Source organism: Schistocerca gregaria, chromosome 2, assembly GCF_023897955.1.
Source record: "Schistocerca gregaria isolate iqSchGreg1 chromosome 2, iqSchGreg1.2, whole genome shotgun sequence".
Lineage (NCBI taxonomy): Eukaryota > Metazoa > Arthropoda > Insecta > Orthoptera > Acrididae > Schistocerca > Schistocerca gregaria.
Genome location: NC_064921.1, coordinates 243,087,533 through 243,105,311, shown reverse-complemented (window position 1 = coordinate 243,105,311; position 17,779 = coordinate 243,087,533). Strand labels below are relative to the sequence as shown.

Here is a 17,779-nt window from a genome sequence, read left to right as displayed (position 1 = left end):
TTCACTGCACAGCCTTCTACATTGATACGGCAACCACCAGACTGTCTGAGAGCACGAATGGACACAAATAAACTGCCTGCCTGGAGGGTGTCCAATATCCAGTGGTGCAGCATGCCCTCCAGCTTAATTCTAGAGTACTAGGCACCTGCTACACCATACAAGTCATTTGGATTCTTCCACTCAACACCAGTCCCTCAAAACTGCACAGATGGAACTTGCACTACAATACATCATGGACTCAACGTATGTTAACTTTGGCTCTGGTCTCTCCTTTGCCCTTTACTCCTTTTAAACATCTCTTTAATTTTTTATTATATTATATTTCTCTTCTTAGTATCATTCGCCTTATTCACTGCTTATATACCTCTTTACTACTCAATCTATCTTCTTTGCTTGGAAGTTGGCATACATATGATGTGCTAGGTTCAACTCTTTTTTGGCACCCTTTACTCCATCTTTGCTTACCTTTTTCTTGTCACCTCATAACCATGGTTCTTAGTGACCTGCGTCCACTTTTCCTTTCATCCCTGCCTCCTCTCTAATGTAGGAGCAAGTTTCTAACATCTAGGTTTTATTTATTTTGTTAGTTTGGGGGGGGGGGAGGAGGAGAAAGAGATTTGAGTGCAACGTCCCATCGACAACAAGGTCACCAGGGATGGAGCACAAGCTCTGATTACGGAAGGAAACCAGCTATGCCCTTTCAAAGGAACCATCCCAGCTTTTGCCTGAAAAGATTTAGGAAAATCATCGAAAATCTAAATCAGGGCGGCCAGTTTGAAATGTCGTCCACCTGAATGTGGATACAGTGTGCTAATCAATGTGTCACCTTCATCAGTTCTTCAGTTTTGTGTGACATAGGCTGTACTGAGCTAAGGTAAGCACTGCCCAGCCCATCAGTCTCTCTGTATATTTCTCACACTTCTGCATGAAATTTTCCTTTCAAGCAACTATCTGACTGTGCCATTCAAGGGTCAGTTCCAGCATGTTTCCGAAATGGGTCTAACAATCATCTCAAGATCATAGCTAGTTGCAAGAAATTTTACACAAATTTCGGCTTGTATGGCACTCATCTGACGAGAATGTAAAATGGAACACAAGACAAACAGTTCTGGAACGATATTCGTAACTACAATTAATAATAAAAGTAATAATTAACAGAAATGCCTTGACCCCCAAGTGATTATCTAGAAATAATAGCATTCAGCAAAATTTGATACGAAGGACTGTGAAACTGGGAACATAATTGCTTACTGAACTTTTTTAAGTGTAATAATTTTTTGGATCTGTTATCTTTGGTGTAGCATCTTGATATTTACCATGTTTATAGAAATGTACTGGAGCAATACAATTTTTTTATATTGTGAATTGTATGTTGCGACATATTGAAAGTCAAACATCAATCACCTTGCACATGAAAATTCTTAGTAACCACCTTTGTTGCAAACCAATGCAAAGCTCTATTCATTAGCTTTTCAATGATATACATATCACTGCTGAATATGCATTAGAACCAAAATTATAGTAATTTATGTTAAAAAGACACATATAAATTTCATAAAATTTTGTAGCTTGGTAGATCTCTAACTTCCTTCACAGTTGTCATACACTTCTGCAAACTGGTAGTTTTCATCTCTTATCTGTATCACTGAACTCAAGTGTGAAAGAAATCTGTGTGGGTCATGTTGAATGGTGTTGAACTGACAAGGAAAACAAGTGAGATTATTGGATAGTAAGACCTATGTTTACATTCCAGGAGCCAGGCAACGAAATTGGAACACTGTGTACTGTGTGCCTGACCGAGACTCGAACTCGGGACCTTTGCCTTTCGCGGGCAAGTGCTCTACCATCTGAGCTACCGAAGCACGGCTCACGCTCGGTACTCACAGCTTTACTTCTGCCAGTACCTCGTCTCTGGGCGTGAGTCGTGCTTCAGTAGCTCAGATGGTAGAGCACTTGCCCGCGAAAGGCAAAGGTCCATAGTTCGAGTCTCGGTCGGGCACACAGTTTTAATCTGCCAGGAAGTTTTATATCAGCGCACACTCCGCTGCAGAGTGAAAATCTCATTCCAGAAAGAGTGCTGATCATATCTTGGTACGCTACACCAGGGTTATTGAACCAAGTAGCCAAAGAATCATAAATATGAGAGACGTTATTTTTAATGAAGGTACTTCTAAACAGTAGCTATAAAGAAGTAACTGAGACATAGGAACCAAGTGGAATGTTTGTTCTGTTCATGGAACAGAAGCAGAGTGAAATAATGAACTAGAAGAAATTGATTCTGAGCCTGAAACTATCACAACAGGCAGTGGTTCAAAAAGTACTAGCTGCAATGAGGAATCAGGTTCAGAAAATGCAAATAATGATAATGAACAGTCACAGTAACAGGAGTCAATAGAAAGAATTTCAAACCTAAAGAAGCTGCATGGTTTCATGATCTGCTAATCTGAAGTCTAAATCTCAATCTTTCTCACTGAAAAAAACAATGACATCAGAAAATGCAGAAAACTGGCAATGAGCAACACAAGAAAAGTGCAGAAAGAGAAACACACATGGGAACCAGCCACTTAACCTTCAGACAAAAAACCAATAAACGCTGTATGGATCTTCAAAACAAAGGAAGAACCAAAAGGCTACACTGTACATTATAAAGCACACCTAGTAAGAAAAGGATGTGTTCACAAACAAGACTTGGACTACAATGAAACATATGTACTAATTTTTAGGTATTTATTTTCTAGGTTTGTTAACACTGATCATCTAGATGTTGCCATAGCTTTCTTGCAAGACAACTTACATTTAGCGGTCTTTGTAAAAGTTCCCGGAATAGATCTAGTTACAAGATAAAAAAAAGGCATTATACAGGTTAAAGCGCAGTGGCCAGTTCTGGAAATTGAAATTAGACAGTAGCCCTACACTCTTGAATACCAACTTCATAAAATCAAGAGCTGACTCATGTGCCTATACAAAAGCAAGTTCCACTGATGCTAACAGTAGTTGTTTATATGGATGATATGCTGATTTTCATTAACACTCCAACAGAGAATGCTGTATTCAAAAACAAACAACGAGTAAAATTCAAGCTGAGAGTTCTTGGTAAAGCTACTATCTGTTTATAAATGCAAATTACTAGCAACAAATAAGGTTGGTTGTGGCTAGACAGAGATACTTTCTGGAGCGCATTCCTAACAGATTCAACATATAAGTGTGTAACCCTTAACCTACACCACTGGACTTTTGTGATCACTCATGATATGAGTCCAAAAACGGAACAAGAAAGAAGCTGTGAAGAACATACCTTATCATGAAGCAACAGGAATATTCATGTACATTCAATAAGGAATAAGTACAAACCTAGCTAAGTCAGCAGGCATTGCCAGCCTCTTTTTGTAATAATCCAGTGTTATTTCACAAGCAGGTAATCAAAATTATCTTTAGACATCTGAAAGGTACTAAGAATTTGAAACTACTGCTCTCTAAAGCAGAGGACTTCACGATAATGGGTAACTGTAAAGCAAAATGGGCTTTCGGAGGACAGAAAATTGACAACTGGATATCTTTTTAAATCTCAAGGAGCAGTAATATCCTGTAACTGTCAGAAACAATTAAGAGAAGCCTTATCCACAAATTCAATGGAATATATGTAGGTTGACCAGATTTATCAGTTTTGTTGGGACAGTCCTTGTTTGCACATAAATGTCGTGATGTCTTGTAAAAAAATCATTTGAGACACACAATTGCCCTGGTTTCTAATCAACAAACAAAATGCATGCAACTGAATTGATTAAATATATGTGAAATATAAGTTCCCTGAGATAGAACACTATAGAAATATGTACTTTCACAATATCCCTGCAGGGCTACCACATTTGGTTTACTTCCTCTTAGGCCTAAAGAACGAATAAGAGACATGTTGGAAAGAAACACAGATATTACTTGGCCTGCTGACCTTCCAGTTTATGGCCTTCAAGACAAGTAAAACCAAAACAAAAGGAGGTGTCAAGGAGCACCACTTCAACCATTTATCCTAATGGGATTCAAGCCATACGGAAGTTGTTGTTGTTGTGGTCTTCAGTCCTGAAACTGGTTTGATGCAGCTCTCCATGCTACTCTATCCTGTGCAAGCTTCTTCATCTCCCAGTACCTACTGCAACCTACATCCTTCTGAATCTGCTTAGTGTAGTCATCTCTTGGTCTCCCTCTACGATTTTTATCCTCCACGCTGCCCTCCAATACTAAATTGGTGATCCCTTGATGCCTCAGAACATGTCCTACCAACCGATCCCTTCTTCTGGTCAAGTTGTGCCACAAACTTCTCTTCTCCCCAATCCGATTCAATACTTCCTCATTAGTTATGTGATCTACCCATCTAATTTTCAGCACTCTTCTGTATCACCACATTTCGAAAGCTTCTATTCTCTTCTTGTCCAAACTATTTATCGTCCATGATTCACTTCCATACATGGCTACACTCCATACAAATACTTTCAGAAATGACTTCCTAACACTTAAATCTATACTCAATGTTAACAAATTTCTCTTCTTCAGAAACGCTTTCCTTCCCATTGCCAGTCTACATTTTATATCCTCTCTACTTAGACCATCATCAGTTATTTTGCTCCCCAAATAGCAAAACTCCTTTACTACTTTAAGTGTCTCATTTCCTAATCTAATTCCCTCAGCATCACCCGATTTATTTTGACTACATTCCATTATCCTCGTTTTGCTTTTGTTGATGTTCATCTTATATACTCCTCTCAAGACACTGTCAATTCCATTCAACTGCTCTTCCAAGTCCTTTGCTGTCTCTGACAGAATTACAATGTCATCGGCGAACCTCAAAGTTTTTATTTCTTCTCCATGGACTTTAATACCTACTCAGAATTTTTCTTTTGTTTCCTTCACTGCTTGCTCAATATACAGACTGAATAACATCGGGGATAGACTACAGCCCTGTCTCACTCCCTTCCCAACCACTGCTTCCCTTTCATGTCCCTCGACTCTTATAACTGCCATCTGGTTTCTGTACAAATTGTAAATAGCCTTTCGCTCCCTGTATTTTACCCCTGCCACCTTCAGAATTTGAAAGAGAGTATTCCAGTCAACATTGTCAAAAGCTTTCTCTAAGTCTACAAATGCTAGAAACGTAGGTTTGCCCTTCCTTAATCTAGCTTCTAAGATAAGTCGTAGGGTCAGTATTGCCTCACGTGTTCCAACATTTCTAAGGAATCCAAACTGATCTTCCCCGAGGTCGGCTTCTACTAGTTTTTCCATTCGTCTGTAAAGTATTCGTGTTAGTATTTTGCAGCTGTGACTTATTAAACTGATAGTTCGGTAATTTTCACATCTGTCAGCACCTGCTTTCTTTGGGATTGGAATTATTATATTCTTCTTGAAGTCTGAGGGTATTTCGCCTGTCTCATACATCTTGCTCACCAGATGGTAGAGTTTTGTCAGGACTGGCTCTCCCAAGGCCGTCAGTAGTTCCAATGGAATGTTGTCTACTCCAGGGGCCTTGTTTAGACTCAGGTCTTTCAGTGCTCTGCCAAACTCTTCACGCAGTATCGTATCTCCCATTTCATCTTCATCTACATCCTCTTCCATTTCCATAATATAGTCCTCAAGTACATCGCCCTTGTATAGACCCTCTATATACTCCTTCCACCTTCCTGCTTTCCCTTCTTTGGTTAGAACTGGGTTTCCATCTGAGCTCTGAATATTCATACAAGTGGTCCTCTTTTCTCCAAAGGTCTCTTTAATTTTCATGTAGGCAGTATCTGTCTTACCCCTAGTGAGATAAGCCTCCACATCCTTACATTTGTCCTCTAGCCATCCCTGCTTAGCCATTTTGCACTTCCTGTCGATGTCATTTTAGAGACGTTTGTATTCCTTTTTGCCTGCTTCATTTACTGCATTTTTATATTTTCTCCTTTCATCAATTAAATTCAATATTTCTTCTGTCACCCCACCCAAGGATTTCTACAAGCCCTCGCCATTTTACCTACTTGATCCTCTGCTGCCTTCACTACTTCATCCCTCAAAGCTATCCATTCTTCTTCTATTGTATTTCTTTCCCCCATTCCTGTCAATTGCTCCCTTATGCTCTCCTTGAAACTCCGTACAATTTCTGGTTCTTTTAGTTTATCCAGGTCCCATCTCCTTAAATTCCCACCTTTTTGCAGTTTCTTCAGTTTTAATCTACAGGTCATAACCAACAGATTATGGCCAGAGTCCACATCTGCCCCTGGAAATGTCTTACAATTTAAAATCTGGTTCCTAAATCTCTGTCGTACCATTATATAATCTATCTGAAACCTGTCAGTATCTCCAGGCTTCTTCCATGTATACAGCCTTCTTTTATGATTCTTGAACCAAGTGTTACCTATGATTAAGTTGTGCTCTGTGCAAAATTCTACCAGGCGGCTTCCTCTTTCATTTCTTTGCCCCAGTCCATATTCACCTAACATGTTTCCTTCTCTCCCTTTTCCTACTACCGAATTCCAGTCACCCATGACTATTAAATTTTCGTCACCCTTCACTATCTGAATAATTTCTTTTATTTGATCATACATTTCTTCAATTTCTTCGTCATCTGCAGAGCTAGTTGGCATATAAACTTGTACTACTGTAGTAGGTGTGGGCTTCGTATCTATCTTGGCCACAATAATGCGTTCACTATGTTGTTTGTAGTAGCTTACCCGCATTCCTATTTTCCTATTCATTATTAAACCTACTCCTGCATTACCCCCATTTGATTTTGCGTTTATAACCCTCTAGTCACCTGGCCAGAAGTCTTGTTCCTCCTGCCACCGAACTTCACTAATTCCCACTATATCTAACTTTAACCTATCCATTTCCCTTTTTAAATTTTCTAACCTACCTGCCTGATTAAGGGATCTGACATTCCACGCTCCGACCAGTAGAACGCCAGTTTTCTTTCTCCCGATAACGACATCCTCTTGAGTAGTCCCCGCCCGGAGATCCGAATGTGGGACTATTTTACCTCCGGAATATTTTACCCAAGAGGATGCCATCATCATTTACTCATACAGTAAAGCTGCATGCCCTCGGGAAAAATTACGGCTGTAGTTTCGCCTTGCTTTCAGCCGTTCGCAGTACCAGCACAGCAAGGCTGTTTTGGTTAATGTTACAAGGCCAGATCAGTCAATCATCCACCTGTTGCTCCTGCAACTACTGAAAAGGCTGCTGCCCCTCTTCAGGAACCATACATTTGTCTGGCCTCTCAACAGATACCCCTCGGTTGCGGTTGCACCTACGGTACGGCTATCTGTATCGCTGAGGCACGCAAGCCTCCCCACCAACGGCAAGGTTCATGGGGGAGGGGGGGGGGGGGGGCTGTGATCAGACGAAATCTTAAATTTTTAATACAAAATTTATAATTTGTATCTCATTACTGATTAGTAACATTACAGAGTTTTTGTCATTGTGGTCTTCAGCCCAGGGACTGATTTGATGCAGCTCTCCATGGTACTCTATCCCATGCAAGCTGCTTCATCTCCAAGAAAATACTGCAGCCTACATCTTTCTGAATCTGCTTAGTGTATTCATCCCTTGGTCTCCCTCTACGATTTTTACCCTCCACGTTTCCCTGCATTACTAAATTGGTGATCCCTTGGTGCCTCAGAATGTATGCTACCAATTGATCCCTTCTTCCAGTCATGTCGTGCCACAAATTCCTTTCTCTCAATTCTATTCGGTACCTCCTCGATAGTTATGTCATCTAACCGTCTAATCTTCAGCATTCTTCTGTAGAACCACATTTCAAAAGCTTCTATTCTCTTCTTGTCCAAACTATTTATCGTCCATGTTTCAATTCCATGCATGGCTACACTGCATACAAGTACTTTCAGAAAAGACTTCCTGACACACAGATCTATACTCGATGTTAACAGATTATATTCTTCAGAAATGCATTCCTTTCCATGGGCAGTCTACATTTCATGTCCTCTCAATTTCTACCATCATCAGTTACTTTGCTGCCTAAATAGTAAAACTCATCTTACTACATCAAGTGTCTCATTTCCTAATCTAATTCCCTCAGCATCACCTGATGTAATATGACTACATTCCCTTATCCCCATTTTCCTTTTTTTTTTTTTTTTTTTTTTTTTTTTTTTTTTTTTTTTTTTTGTATTCATCTTATATCCTCCTTTCAAGACACTATCTATTCTGTTTAACTGCTCTTCCCGGTCCTTTGCTGTGTCTGCCAGAATTACAATGTTTTTATTTCTTCTATGCGGATTTTAATTCCTACTCCAAATTTTTCTTTTTTATCTTTTACTGCTTGCTCAATATACAGGTTGAATAACACTGAGGAGAGGCTACAACACTTTCTCACTCCCTTCCCAATCACTGCTTTCTTTTCATGCCCCTCAGCTCTTGTAACTGCCATCTGGAATTTGTACGGATTGTAAATAGCATTTTGCGCTCTGTATTTTACCCCTGCCACCTGCAGAATTTGAAAGACAGTATTCCAGTCAACAATTTCAAAAGCTTTCTCTAAGTCTACAAATGCTAGACATGCAGGTTTGCCTTTCCTTAATCTACCTTCTAAGCTCAGTCATAGAGTCAGTATTGCCTTGTATGTTCCAACATTTCTACGAAATACAAATCGATCATCCCCAAGGTCAGCTTCTACCAGTTTTTCCATTCGTCTGTAAATAATTTGTGTTAGTATTTTGCAGCCTTGACTTATTAAACTGATAGCTCGGTAATTTTCACACCTGTCAACACCTGCTTCCTTTGGGATTGAAATTACTACATTCTTCTTAAAGTATGATGGTATTTCGCCTCTCATACATCGTGCTCAACAGGCTGCATAGTCTAATATATGGCAGAGTCTGTCATGATTGGCTCTCCCAAGGCTATCAGTAGTTCCAATGGAATATTGTCTACTCACAGGACCTTGTTTCGACTAAGGTCTTCACGCAGTATCGTATCTTCCATTTCATCTTCATCTACATACTCTTCCATTTCCATAATATTTCCCTCAAGAACATTGCCCTTGTATAGACCCTATACATACTCCTTCCACATTTCAGTTTCTCCTTCTTTACTTGGGACTGGTTTTCCATCTGAGCTCTTAATTTCACCAAAGGCCCCCTTTAATTTTCCTGTAGCCATCCCTGCTTAGCCATTTTGGACTTCCTGTCTATCTCATTTTTGAGGCATTTGTATTCCTTTTCACCTGCTTCATTCACTGCATTTTTAAATTTTTCTTCCTTCATCAATTAAATTCAGTATCTCTCCTTTTGCACAAGGGTTTCTACTAGCCCTCGACTTTTTACCTACTTGACACTCTGATGCCTTCACTATTTTATCTCTTAAATCTATCCATCCTTATTCTACCGTTCTTTCCCCCCCAGTTCTTGTCAATCATTCCCTTATGCTCTCTCTGAAACACTCTACAACCTCTGGTTCTTTCAGTTTATCCAGGTCCCATCTCCTTAAATTCCCACCTTTTTGCAATTCTTCAGTTTTAGTCTACAGGTCATAACCAACAGATTATGGCCAGAGTCCACATCTGCCCCTGGAAATGTCTTACAATTTAAAATCTGGTTCCTAAATCTCTGTCTTACCATCATATAATCTATCTGTAACCTTTTAGTATCTCCAGGGTTCTTCCATGTATACAACCTTCTTTCATGATTCTTGAACCAAGTGTTAGCTATGATTGAGTTATGCTCTGTGCAAAATTCTACCAGGCAGCTTCCTCTTTCATTTCTTAGCCCCTATCCATATTCACCTACTACTTTTCCTTCTCTTCCTTTTCCTACTGTCGAATTCCAGTCCCCCATGACTATTAAATTTTCATCTCCCTTCACTACGTGTGTAATTTCTTTTATCTCATCATACATTTCTTCCATCTCTTAGCCATTTTCGGAGCAACTTGGCATATAAACTTGTACTAATGTGGTAGGTGTGGGCTTCCTGTCTATCTTGGCTACAATAATGCGTTCACTATGCTGTGCATAGTAGCTTATTCACACTCCTATTTTTTTTATTCACTATTAAATCTACTCCTGCATTGCCCCTATTTGATTTTGCATTTATAACTCTGTATACACCTGACCAGAAGTCTTGTTCCTCCTGCCACCGAACTTCACTAGTTCACATTATATCTAACTTTAACCTATCCATTTCCCTTTTTAAATTTTCGAACATACCTGCCCTATTAACAGATCTGATATTCGATGCTCTGATCCCTAGAATGCCAGTTCACTTTCAACATCGTACAAAATATATCCAGGCCACTAGAATAAAGAATTATATCTACCAGTCTTTATTTATTTTTGAAGAAAAGAATTTTATTTATTTATAATGTTACTATATGTTCTTTTTCGATTCACAAAATGGAGACACATCTTGCTGTGTGTTTCTCAGCTGCTGCATCGTCACTGATCTATTACTGATTTCAAAATATCACAATAACTGAGAAGAAAAGAACTCGTTTGTGTGGTAACGAAATTATGCATACAGTACAAGAACTCGGCAGGCTCAATGGCTGCAAAGTGAAACAGATCCGAACCCCAAGAAGTATCGTCTAAATCTACTAATTGACAACAACGCAGACACTGACTTATCGAAGATAGTGGATGCAAGAGTCGAACCAAACATGTACACACAAGGCATCATTTCAGAGAGTAAACAGTAAGTCCCAGTGCTGTGGAGCATATACCTTCACAATAAATGCTAGTAAGCATAACGACAAATCTTAGTCAGTATCTGCTACTACGACATTTTGGAGTGTAAATCAATTTATCTTGGCTCAAAGTAAACTACACAAGATAAAAAATAAAGGTAGTCTTCAGGGTGTAATTGGGGTGTTAATTTTTCTGACCTGCTACTGCATACAAACACAAATAAGTAAAAAAAAAATGTTTCCCCTGTCAACGCCATTTATCGATCATCATAACGCCATATAAAATACAAACAATCCAGCAAAATGCTATCCAAATTACTAAACAATGTAAAGTTACACCAGGCTCGTTTTGGTGTACAATAAATGCACTCTCAAAACTAAAACGTACAGGTTACCGGAGCACTATAACTCACTTTTCAAATCCACGAATTTCTTCTTTGCTCATCCACACCCACGATCACTGCAACATAACAACAAGCAACATGTGTTATTTTGTTTTGTTTATACGTCGCACTACAGAGTCAAAGAAGTTCGAACAACATTCATCGTAACCAAGGATGTTGATTGTCACAGACATTTATGGCACAAGCGGCACGTGGACCACGTGCTTCTCGCGGACCCCAAGGAAGCACTTCATGGCGTCATCAGAAAGGCCGAAAGGCGTGACAGCGATGCCCGGTGACCTGTAAGCAACTCTGTTAACATAAGTGACGTCGTCACCTGTTGGCCGCAGCTATTGTAAAATTGCCTTCAGCTATCGTTTTGGAACGTCAAGTAAATGCACATGGTTTGAAAGAAGCTTCCGTTAAGAGAATTTAATGTAGAAACAAGGTTCGAATGCGAAAATCTCGATTATGGTGACTTAATAATCCGCAGCATAGTCAAGAGTTACAGATTATGGTCTTATGTGATTGATTGAAGCCAACTGGTTTGAATTATTAGTTGAGTGGCAAAGTGATCTATAGCACAACACACGTTACGCATTCACGACAAAGTCCCTAAATGTTTTTTAACGTATTAAGCGAGGCTTACTAATGTAACTACCACTGAGGCGACTGCAGTACGAATTTGTCTGTGCACTCATACCAGCAGTAGCAAATGCGGAAAAACAGAACGAATATGGTAAAGGATACATAGTGAAACGCCTCTTGAATTTTCCAGTTTGTGTACGATATCTGTACATAATATGTATCAAAAACACGTAAGATGCTTGTACATACATACATTAATCTGTGTTCCATAGATCATGAATACGACATTTCGTAATAATGTGGAACGTGTCACGTTAGCATAAGTTTTCTTTACAAAAAATAATTAATTATTTTTTTACATTTACTACTTTATATCTAAGAAATCATCTATTGAGGAGAAGGAGTTGCCATTCAGAAACTCATTTAATTTACTTTTAAATTTTGGCTGGCTATCTGTCAGGCTTTTAATACTATTTGGCAAATGACCAAAGATCTTTGTGGCAGTATAATCATCCCTTTCTGTGTTAAAGTGAGATTTAATCCAGAATAGTGAAGATTATCCTTTCTTCTATTGTTATAGCTACACACTTCGCTGTTATTTTTGAATTGGGATGGATTATTAATGACAAATTTCATAAGAGAATATATGTATTGCGAAGGTACTGTGAATATTCCAAGTTCCTTAAATAAATGTCTGCAAGGTGATCTTGGGTGGACTCCAGTTATTATTCTGATCACACACTCCTGTGCAATTGATACTTTCTCTTTTAATGACGAATTGCCCAAAAACATGATGACATATGAAAACAATGTTGATTTGAATACTCTCTTTCAAATTGTGAAGGTGGCAGGGGTAAAATACAGAGAGCGAAAGGATATTTACAATTTGTACAGAAACCAGATGGCACTTATAAGAGTTGACGGGCATGAAAGGAAAGCAGTGATTGGGAAGGGAGTGAGACAGGGTTGTAGCCTAACCCTGATGTTATTCAATCTGTATATTGAGCAAGCAGTGAAAGAAACAAAACAAAAGTTCGGAGTAGGTATTAAAATCCATGGAGAAGAAATAAAAATTTTGAGGTTCGCCGATGACATTGTAATTCTGTCAGAGACAGCAAGGGACCTGGAAGAGCAGTTGAACGGAATGGACAGTGTCTTGAAAGGTGGGTATAAGATGAACATCAACAAAAGCAAAACGAGGATAATGGAATGTAGTCGAATTAAGTCGGGTGATGCTGAGGGAATTGGATTAGGAAATGAGACACTTAAAGTAGTAAAGGAGTTTTGCTATTTGGGGAGCAAAATAACTGATGATGGTCGAAGTAGAGAGGGTATAAAATATAGACTGGCAATGGCAAGGAAAGCGTTTCTGAAGAAGAGAAATTTGTTAACATTGAGTATAGATTTAAGTGTCAGGAAGTCATTTCTGAAAGTATTTTTATGGAGTGTAGCCATGTATGGAAGTGAAACGTGGACAGTAAATAGCTCAGACAAGGAGAGAATAGAAGCTTTCGAAATGTGGTGCTACGAAAGAATGCTGAAGATTAGATGGGTTGATCACATAACTAATGAGGAGGTATTGAATAGAATTGGGGAGAAGAGGAGCTTGTGGCACAGCTTGACTAGAAGAAGGGATCGGTTGGTAGGACATGTTCTGAGACATCGAGGGATCACCAATTTAGTATTGGAGGGCAGCGTGGAGGGTAAAAATCGTAGAGGGAGACCAAGAGATGAATACACTAAGCAGATTCAGAAGGATGTCGATTGCAGTAGGTACTGGGAGATGAAGAAGCTTGCACAGGATAGAGTAGCATGGAGAGCTGCATGAAACCAGTCAAGGACTGAAGACCACAACAACAACATGAAAACAGTGAATGAAAATAGGCATACTAGGCTAATTTACTGATATGTTTATCACCAGAATTTGCAATATGACTAATAGTATAAGTAGCTGAACCTAACTGTTTCAGCAGATCACTGATATGTATCTTCAAATTCAATTTCTCATCAGTGCACTTTTGTTCATAGTCAATATTTATCCAAGGTGGTATGCCATTTACTGTACAGAATTGTATAAATTGTTTTTTCTCAGAATTTAGTGAGAGTCGATTTGCAGAAGAACACTTAATAATTTTCTGAAAGACATTATTTACTATTTCCTCAGCTGATTCTTGCTCGTTGGGTGTGATTACTATCCTTGTATCATCAGCAAAAATAACTAGCTTTGCATCTTCGTGAATATAAAGAAACAAGTCATTAATATATATTAAGAACAATAAGGGACTGGAGATTGAATCCTGTGGTGCACCATTCCTGATACCTCCCCAGTTAGAGGACTCTGATGATTTTTTTAGACTATCTGTACTGTTAATTTCAATCTTCTGCAATCTTCCAGTTAAACAGGAATTAAACCATATGTGCACTGTCCCACTCATACCACAATACTTAAGCTTAACTAGAAGAATTTCATGATTCACATAATCAAAAGCCTTTGAGAGATCACAAAATATCCGAATGGGTGATGTTCGGTTATTCAATGCATTTAATATTTGCTCAGTGAAAGCATATATAGTATTTTCTGTTGAAAAGACTTTCTGAAAACCAAATTGACATTTTGTTAGTACTTCATTTTAACAAATATGTGATGCTACTCTTGAACACATTACTTTTTCAAGAATTTGGTGTAAAGCTGTTAGAAGGGAGATGGGGCAGTAGTTCTTAGCCTCAGACCAATCCCCTTTTTTATGCAATGGTTTAACAATAGCATATTTTAGCCTATCTGGAAAATTCCCTGTTTCAGTGAGCTACTACATACGTGGCTGAGAATACTACTTATTTGTTGGGAACAAGCTTTCAGTACTCTGTTGGAAATGCCATCAATTCCATGCGAGCTTTTACTTTTGAGTGAATTTATTATTTTTCTAATTTCAGTAGGGGAGGTGGGTTGAATTTAAGTTTTATCAAATTGCATAGGTACTGCATCTTCCATTCACTGCCTTGCATTTTCTAATGAATAGCTGGATCCTATTTTCTCTACAACAATTAAAAATCAGTATTAAAAATTTTTCCTACATCTGACTTCTTGTTAACAAATTTTCATTGTGTTTGATAGAAATACAATCTTCCTGTGTTCTCAGGTGGCTTGTTTCCCTTTTAACAATATTCCAAATTGTTTTAATTTTATTATCAGATGTGCTAATCTCAGATATAATGCACGTACTTCTGGAGTTTTTAATAACTTTTCTTAATACAGTGCAGTAGTTTTTATAATGTATCACTGTTTTGGGACCATTACTCCTAGCTATAAGATACATTTCCCTTTTCTGTTTACAAGATGTTTTTATCCCCTTACCAAGCCAAGGCTTTTTACATGGTTCCTTACAATTAAATGTCACTGTTTTCTTAGGGAAACTGTTTTCAAATATACTCACAAAGGTAACATGAAATAGGTTAAATTATAAATTAGCATCAGGTTCCCTGTACTCTTCATCCCTGTCCAACTGTTGCAAGCTTTCCCTAAAACTTTGAACTGTTAAATCGTTAATTGAACACACTATTTTGGAGGAATGTTTTGCATTACTCTATGGAGCTATATCATATACTGTAACTAGCTGTGCATCAAGATCTGACAGACCATTCTTAACAAGAAAAGTTTTTATTTAATTAAATTTATCTGTGTCTACAAAAACATGATCTATTAGTGTGGTGCTTTCCTGTGCCACCCATGTAGGAAAATCAATAACTGATGTCAAATTGAAAGAGCCAGGTAATACTTCAAGGACAAGCTTCCAATCAGACTCTTTCAGAAAATCTACATTGAAATCCTCACAAACAGTAATTTGGTTTTGCTCTGTCTGACAGATAGCACAACAAATAATCCAGAACCCAAGTTTTTCAAAAAAGTTGAGTATTTCCAAATGGGGACCTATACATGGCTACAATTATAAAATTGCCATTATTTCATTTAAGCTCACACACACAGCCCTCTATATGTTTCTCTATGCAATATCTTTTAGTTTCCAAATTTTTCACACTGTGATAGATTTTAATATACACTCCTGGAAATGGAAAAAAGAACACAGTGACACCGGTGTGTCAGACCCACCATACTTGCTCCGGACACTGTGAGAGGGCTGTACAAGCAATGATCACACACACGGCACAGCGGACACACCAGCAACCGCGGTGTTGGCCGTCGAATGGCGCTAGCTGCGCAGCATTTGTGCACCGCCGCCGTCAGTGTCAGCCAGTTTGCCGTGGCATACGGAGCTCCATCGCAGTCTTTAACACTGGTAGCATGCCGCGACAGCGTGGACGTGAACCGTATGTGCAGTTGACGGACTTTGAGCGAGGGCGTATAGTGAGCATGCGGGAGGCCGGGTTGACGTACCGCCGAATTGCTCAACACATGGAGCGTGAGGTCTCCACAGTACATCGATGTCGTCGCCAGTAGTCGGCGGAAGGTGTACGTGCCCGTCGACCTGGGACCGGACCGCAGCGACGCACAGATGCACGCCAAGACCGTAGGATCCTACGCAGTCCCGTAGGGGACCGCACCGCCACTTCCCAGCAAATTAGGGACATTGTTGCTCCTGGGGTATCGGCGAGGACCATTCGCAACCGTCTCATGCTGGGCTACGGTCCCGCACATTGTTAGGCCGTCTTCCGCTCACGCCCCAACATCGTGCAGCCCGCCTCCAGTGGTGTGGCGACAGGCGTGAATGGAGGGACGAATGGAGTGGTTTCGTCTTCAGCGATGAGAGTCGCTTCTGCCTTGGTGCCAATGATGGTCGTATGCGTGTTTGGCGCCGTGCAGGTGAGCGCCACAATCAGGACTGCATACGACTGAAGCACACAGGGCCAACACCCGGCATCATGGTGTGGGGAGCGATCTCCTACACTGGCCGTAAACCTCTGGTGATCGTCGAGGGGACACTGAATAGTGCACGGTACATCCAAACCGTCATCGAACCCATCGTTCTACCATTCCTAGACAGGCAAGGGAACTTGCTGTTCCAACAGGACAATGCACGTCCGCATGTATCCCGTGCCACCCAACGTGCTCTAGGAGGTGTAAGTCAACTACCCTGGCCAGCAAGATCTCCAGATCTGTCCCCCATTGAGCATGTTTGGGACTGGATGAAGCGTCGTCTCACGCGGTCTGCACGTCCAGCACGAACGCTGGTCCAACTGAGGCGCCAGGTGGAAATGGCATGGCAAGCCGTTCCACAGGACTACATCCAGCATCTCTATGATCGTCTCCATGGGAGAATAGCAGCCTGCATTGGTGAGAAAGGTGGATATACACTGTACTAGTGCCGACATTGTGCATGCTCTGCTGCCTGTGTCTATGTGCCTGTGGTTCGGTCAGTGTGATCATGTGATGTATCTGACCCCAGGAATGTGTCAATAAAGTTTCCCCTTCCTGGGACAATGAATTCACAGTGTTCTTATTTCAATTTCCAGGAGTGTATATGGCAACTCGTCCTCTCTCCATAGTGACTCTACTTACATATGCTGAAGGCTTATATCCACCTACATTTACCATTTCTGTACCTGTGGCTATATGATGTTCAGATAAGCTTAGTACATCTATTCCACCCTCAGTTTCTAAATCTTCTAAACAAACAATAAGCTCATCTACCTTGTTTTTTTTAATTCTCTGATATTCTGATGCAATATACTAACATTATTTAACACTGTACTGTTATGAGACTCTTGTGATATTTTAACTTCTCTAGTACCTGTCTGTCTAAACTTCTCATTAGCTAATTTTCAATCAATGCAGGATGACTGGACTTTGATCTTAGCCTAAAAGAGAACTCCCTTAAAAATTTTGCTGTAATCCCAGCCAGTTTACCCTTCCCTTTCCTGTTGAGATAGAGACCATGTTTGTGAACTCCCACCTACCAATACCATAAACAGGAATCAAACCTCTGCCTGACAAAGTAGCTGCTCAAAACAGCTCCTCTAGCACCATATTGACCCTCCTGACATATCTGTGCAATTGTGGCCGATCATATTGCACGAAAGCAGGAACCAAGCCAACATTTGTATGGTTCGTTGCAGGTGCTATTTTTACCAGGTCACACTCAATATTGTAGCCCTCATCCCTATCAGTACTGTTCCCAACTCCACCCACTACCAC

The 17,779-nt window shown here is 39.8% G+C and overlaps 1 protein-coding gene across 1 annotated transcript in view; it reads right to left on the bottom strand.

Moving 5' to 3' along the window:
• LOC126336771 (ATP-dependent RNA helicase DDX54) overlaps positions 1-11,912 on the bottom strand; it is a 128,738-nt gene extending 116,826 nt beyond the window's left edge. The window contains exons 1-2 of the mRNA XM_050000783.1: positions 11,885-11,912; positions 11,074-11,343 (exon numbers count right to left, since the gene is read on the bottom strand). Of these exons, the coding sequence (XP_049856740.1) occupies positions 11,074-11,105 (32 nt within the window). The 5' untranslated portion in view covers positions 11,106-11,343; positions 11,885-11,912. The remainder of the gene's footprint in view (positions 1-11,073; positions 11,344-11,884) is intronic.
• Positions 11,913-17,779: the final 5,867 nt, after the last annotated feature.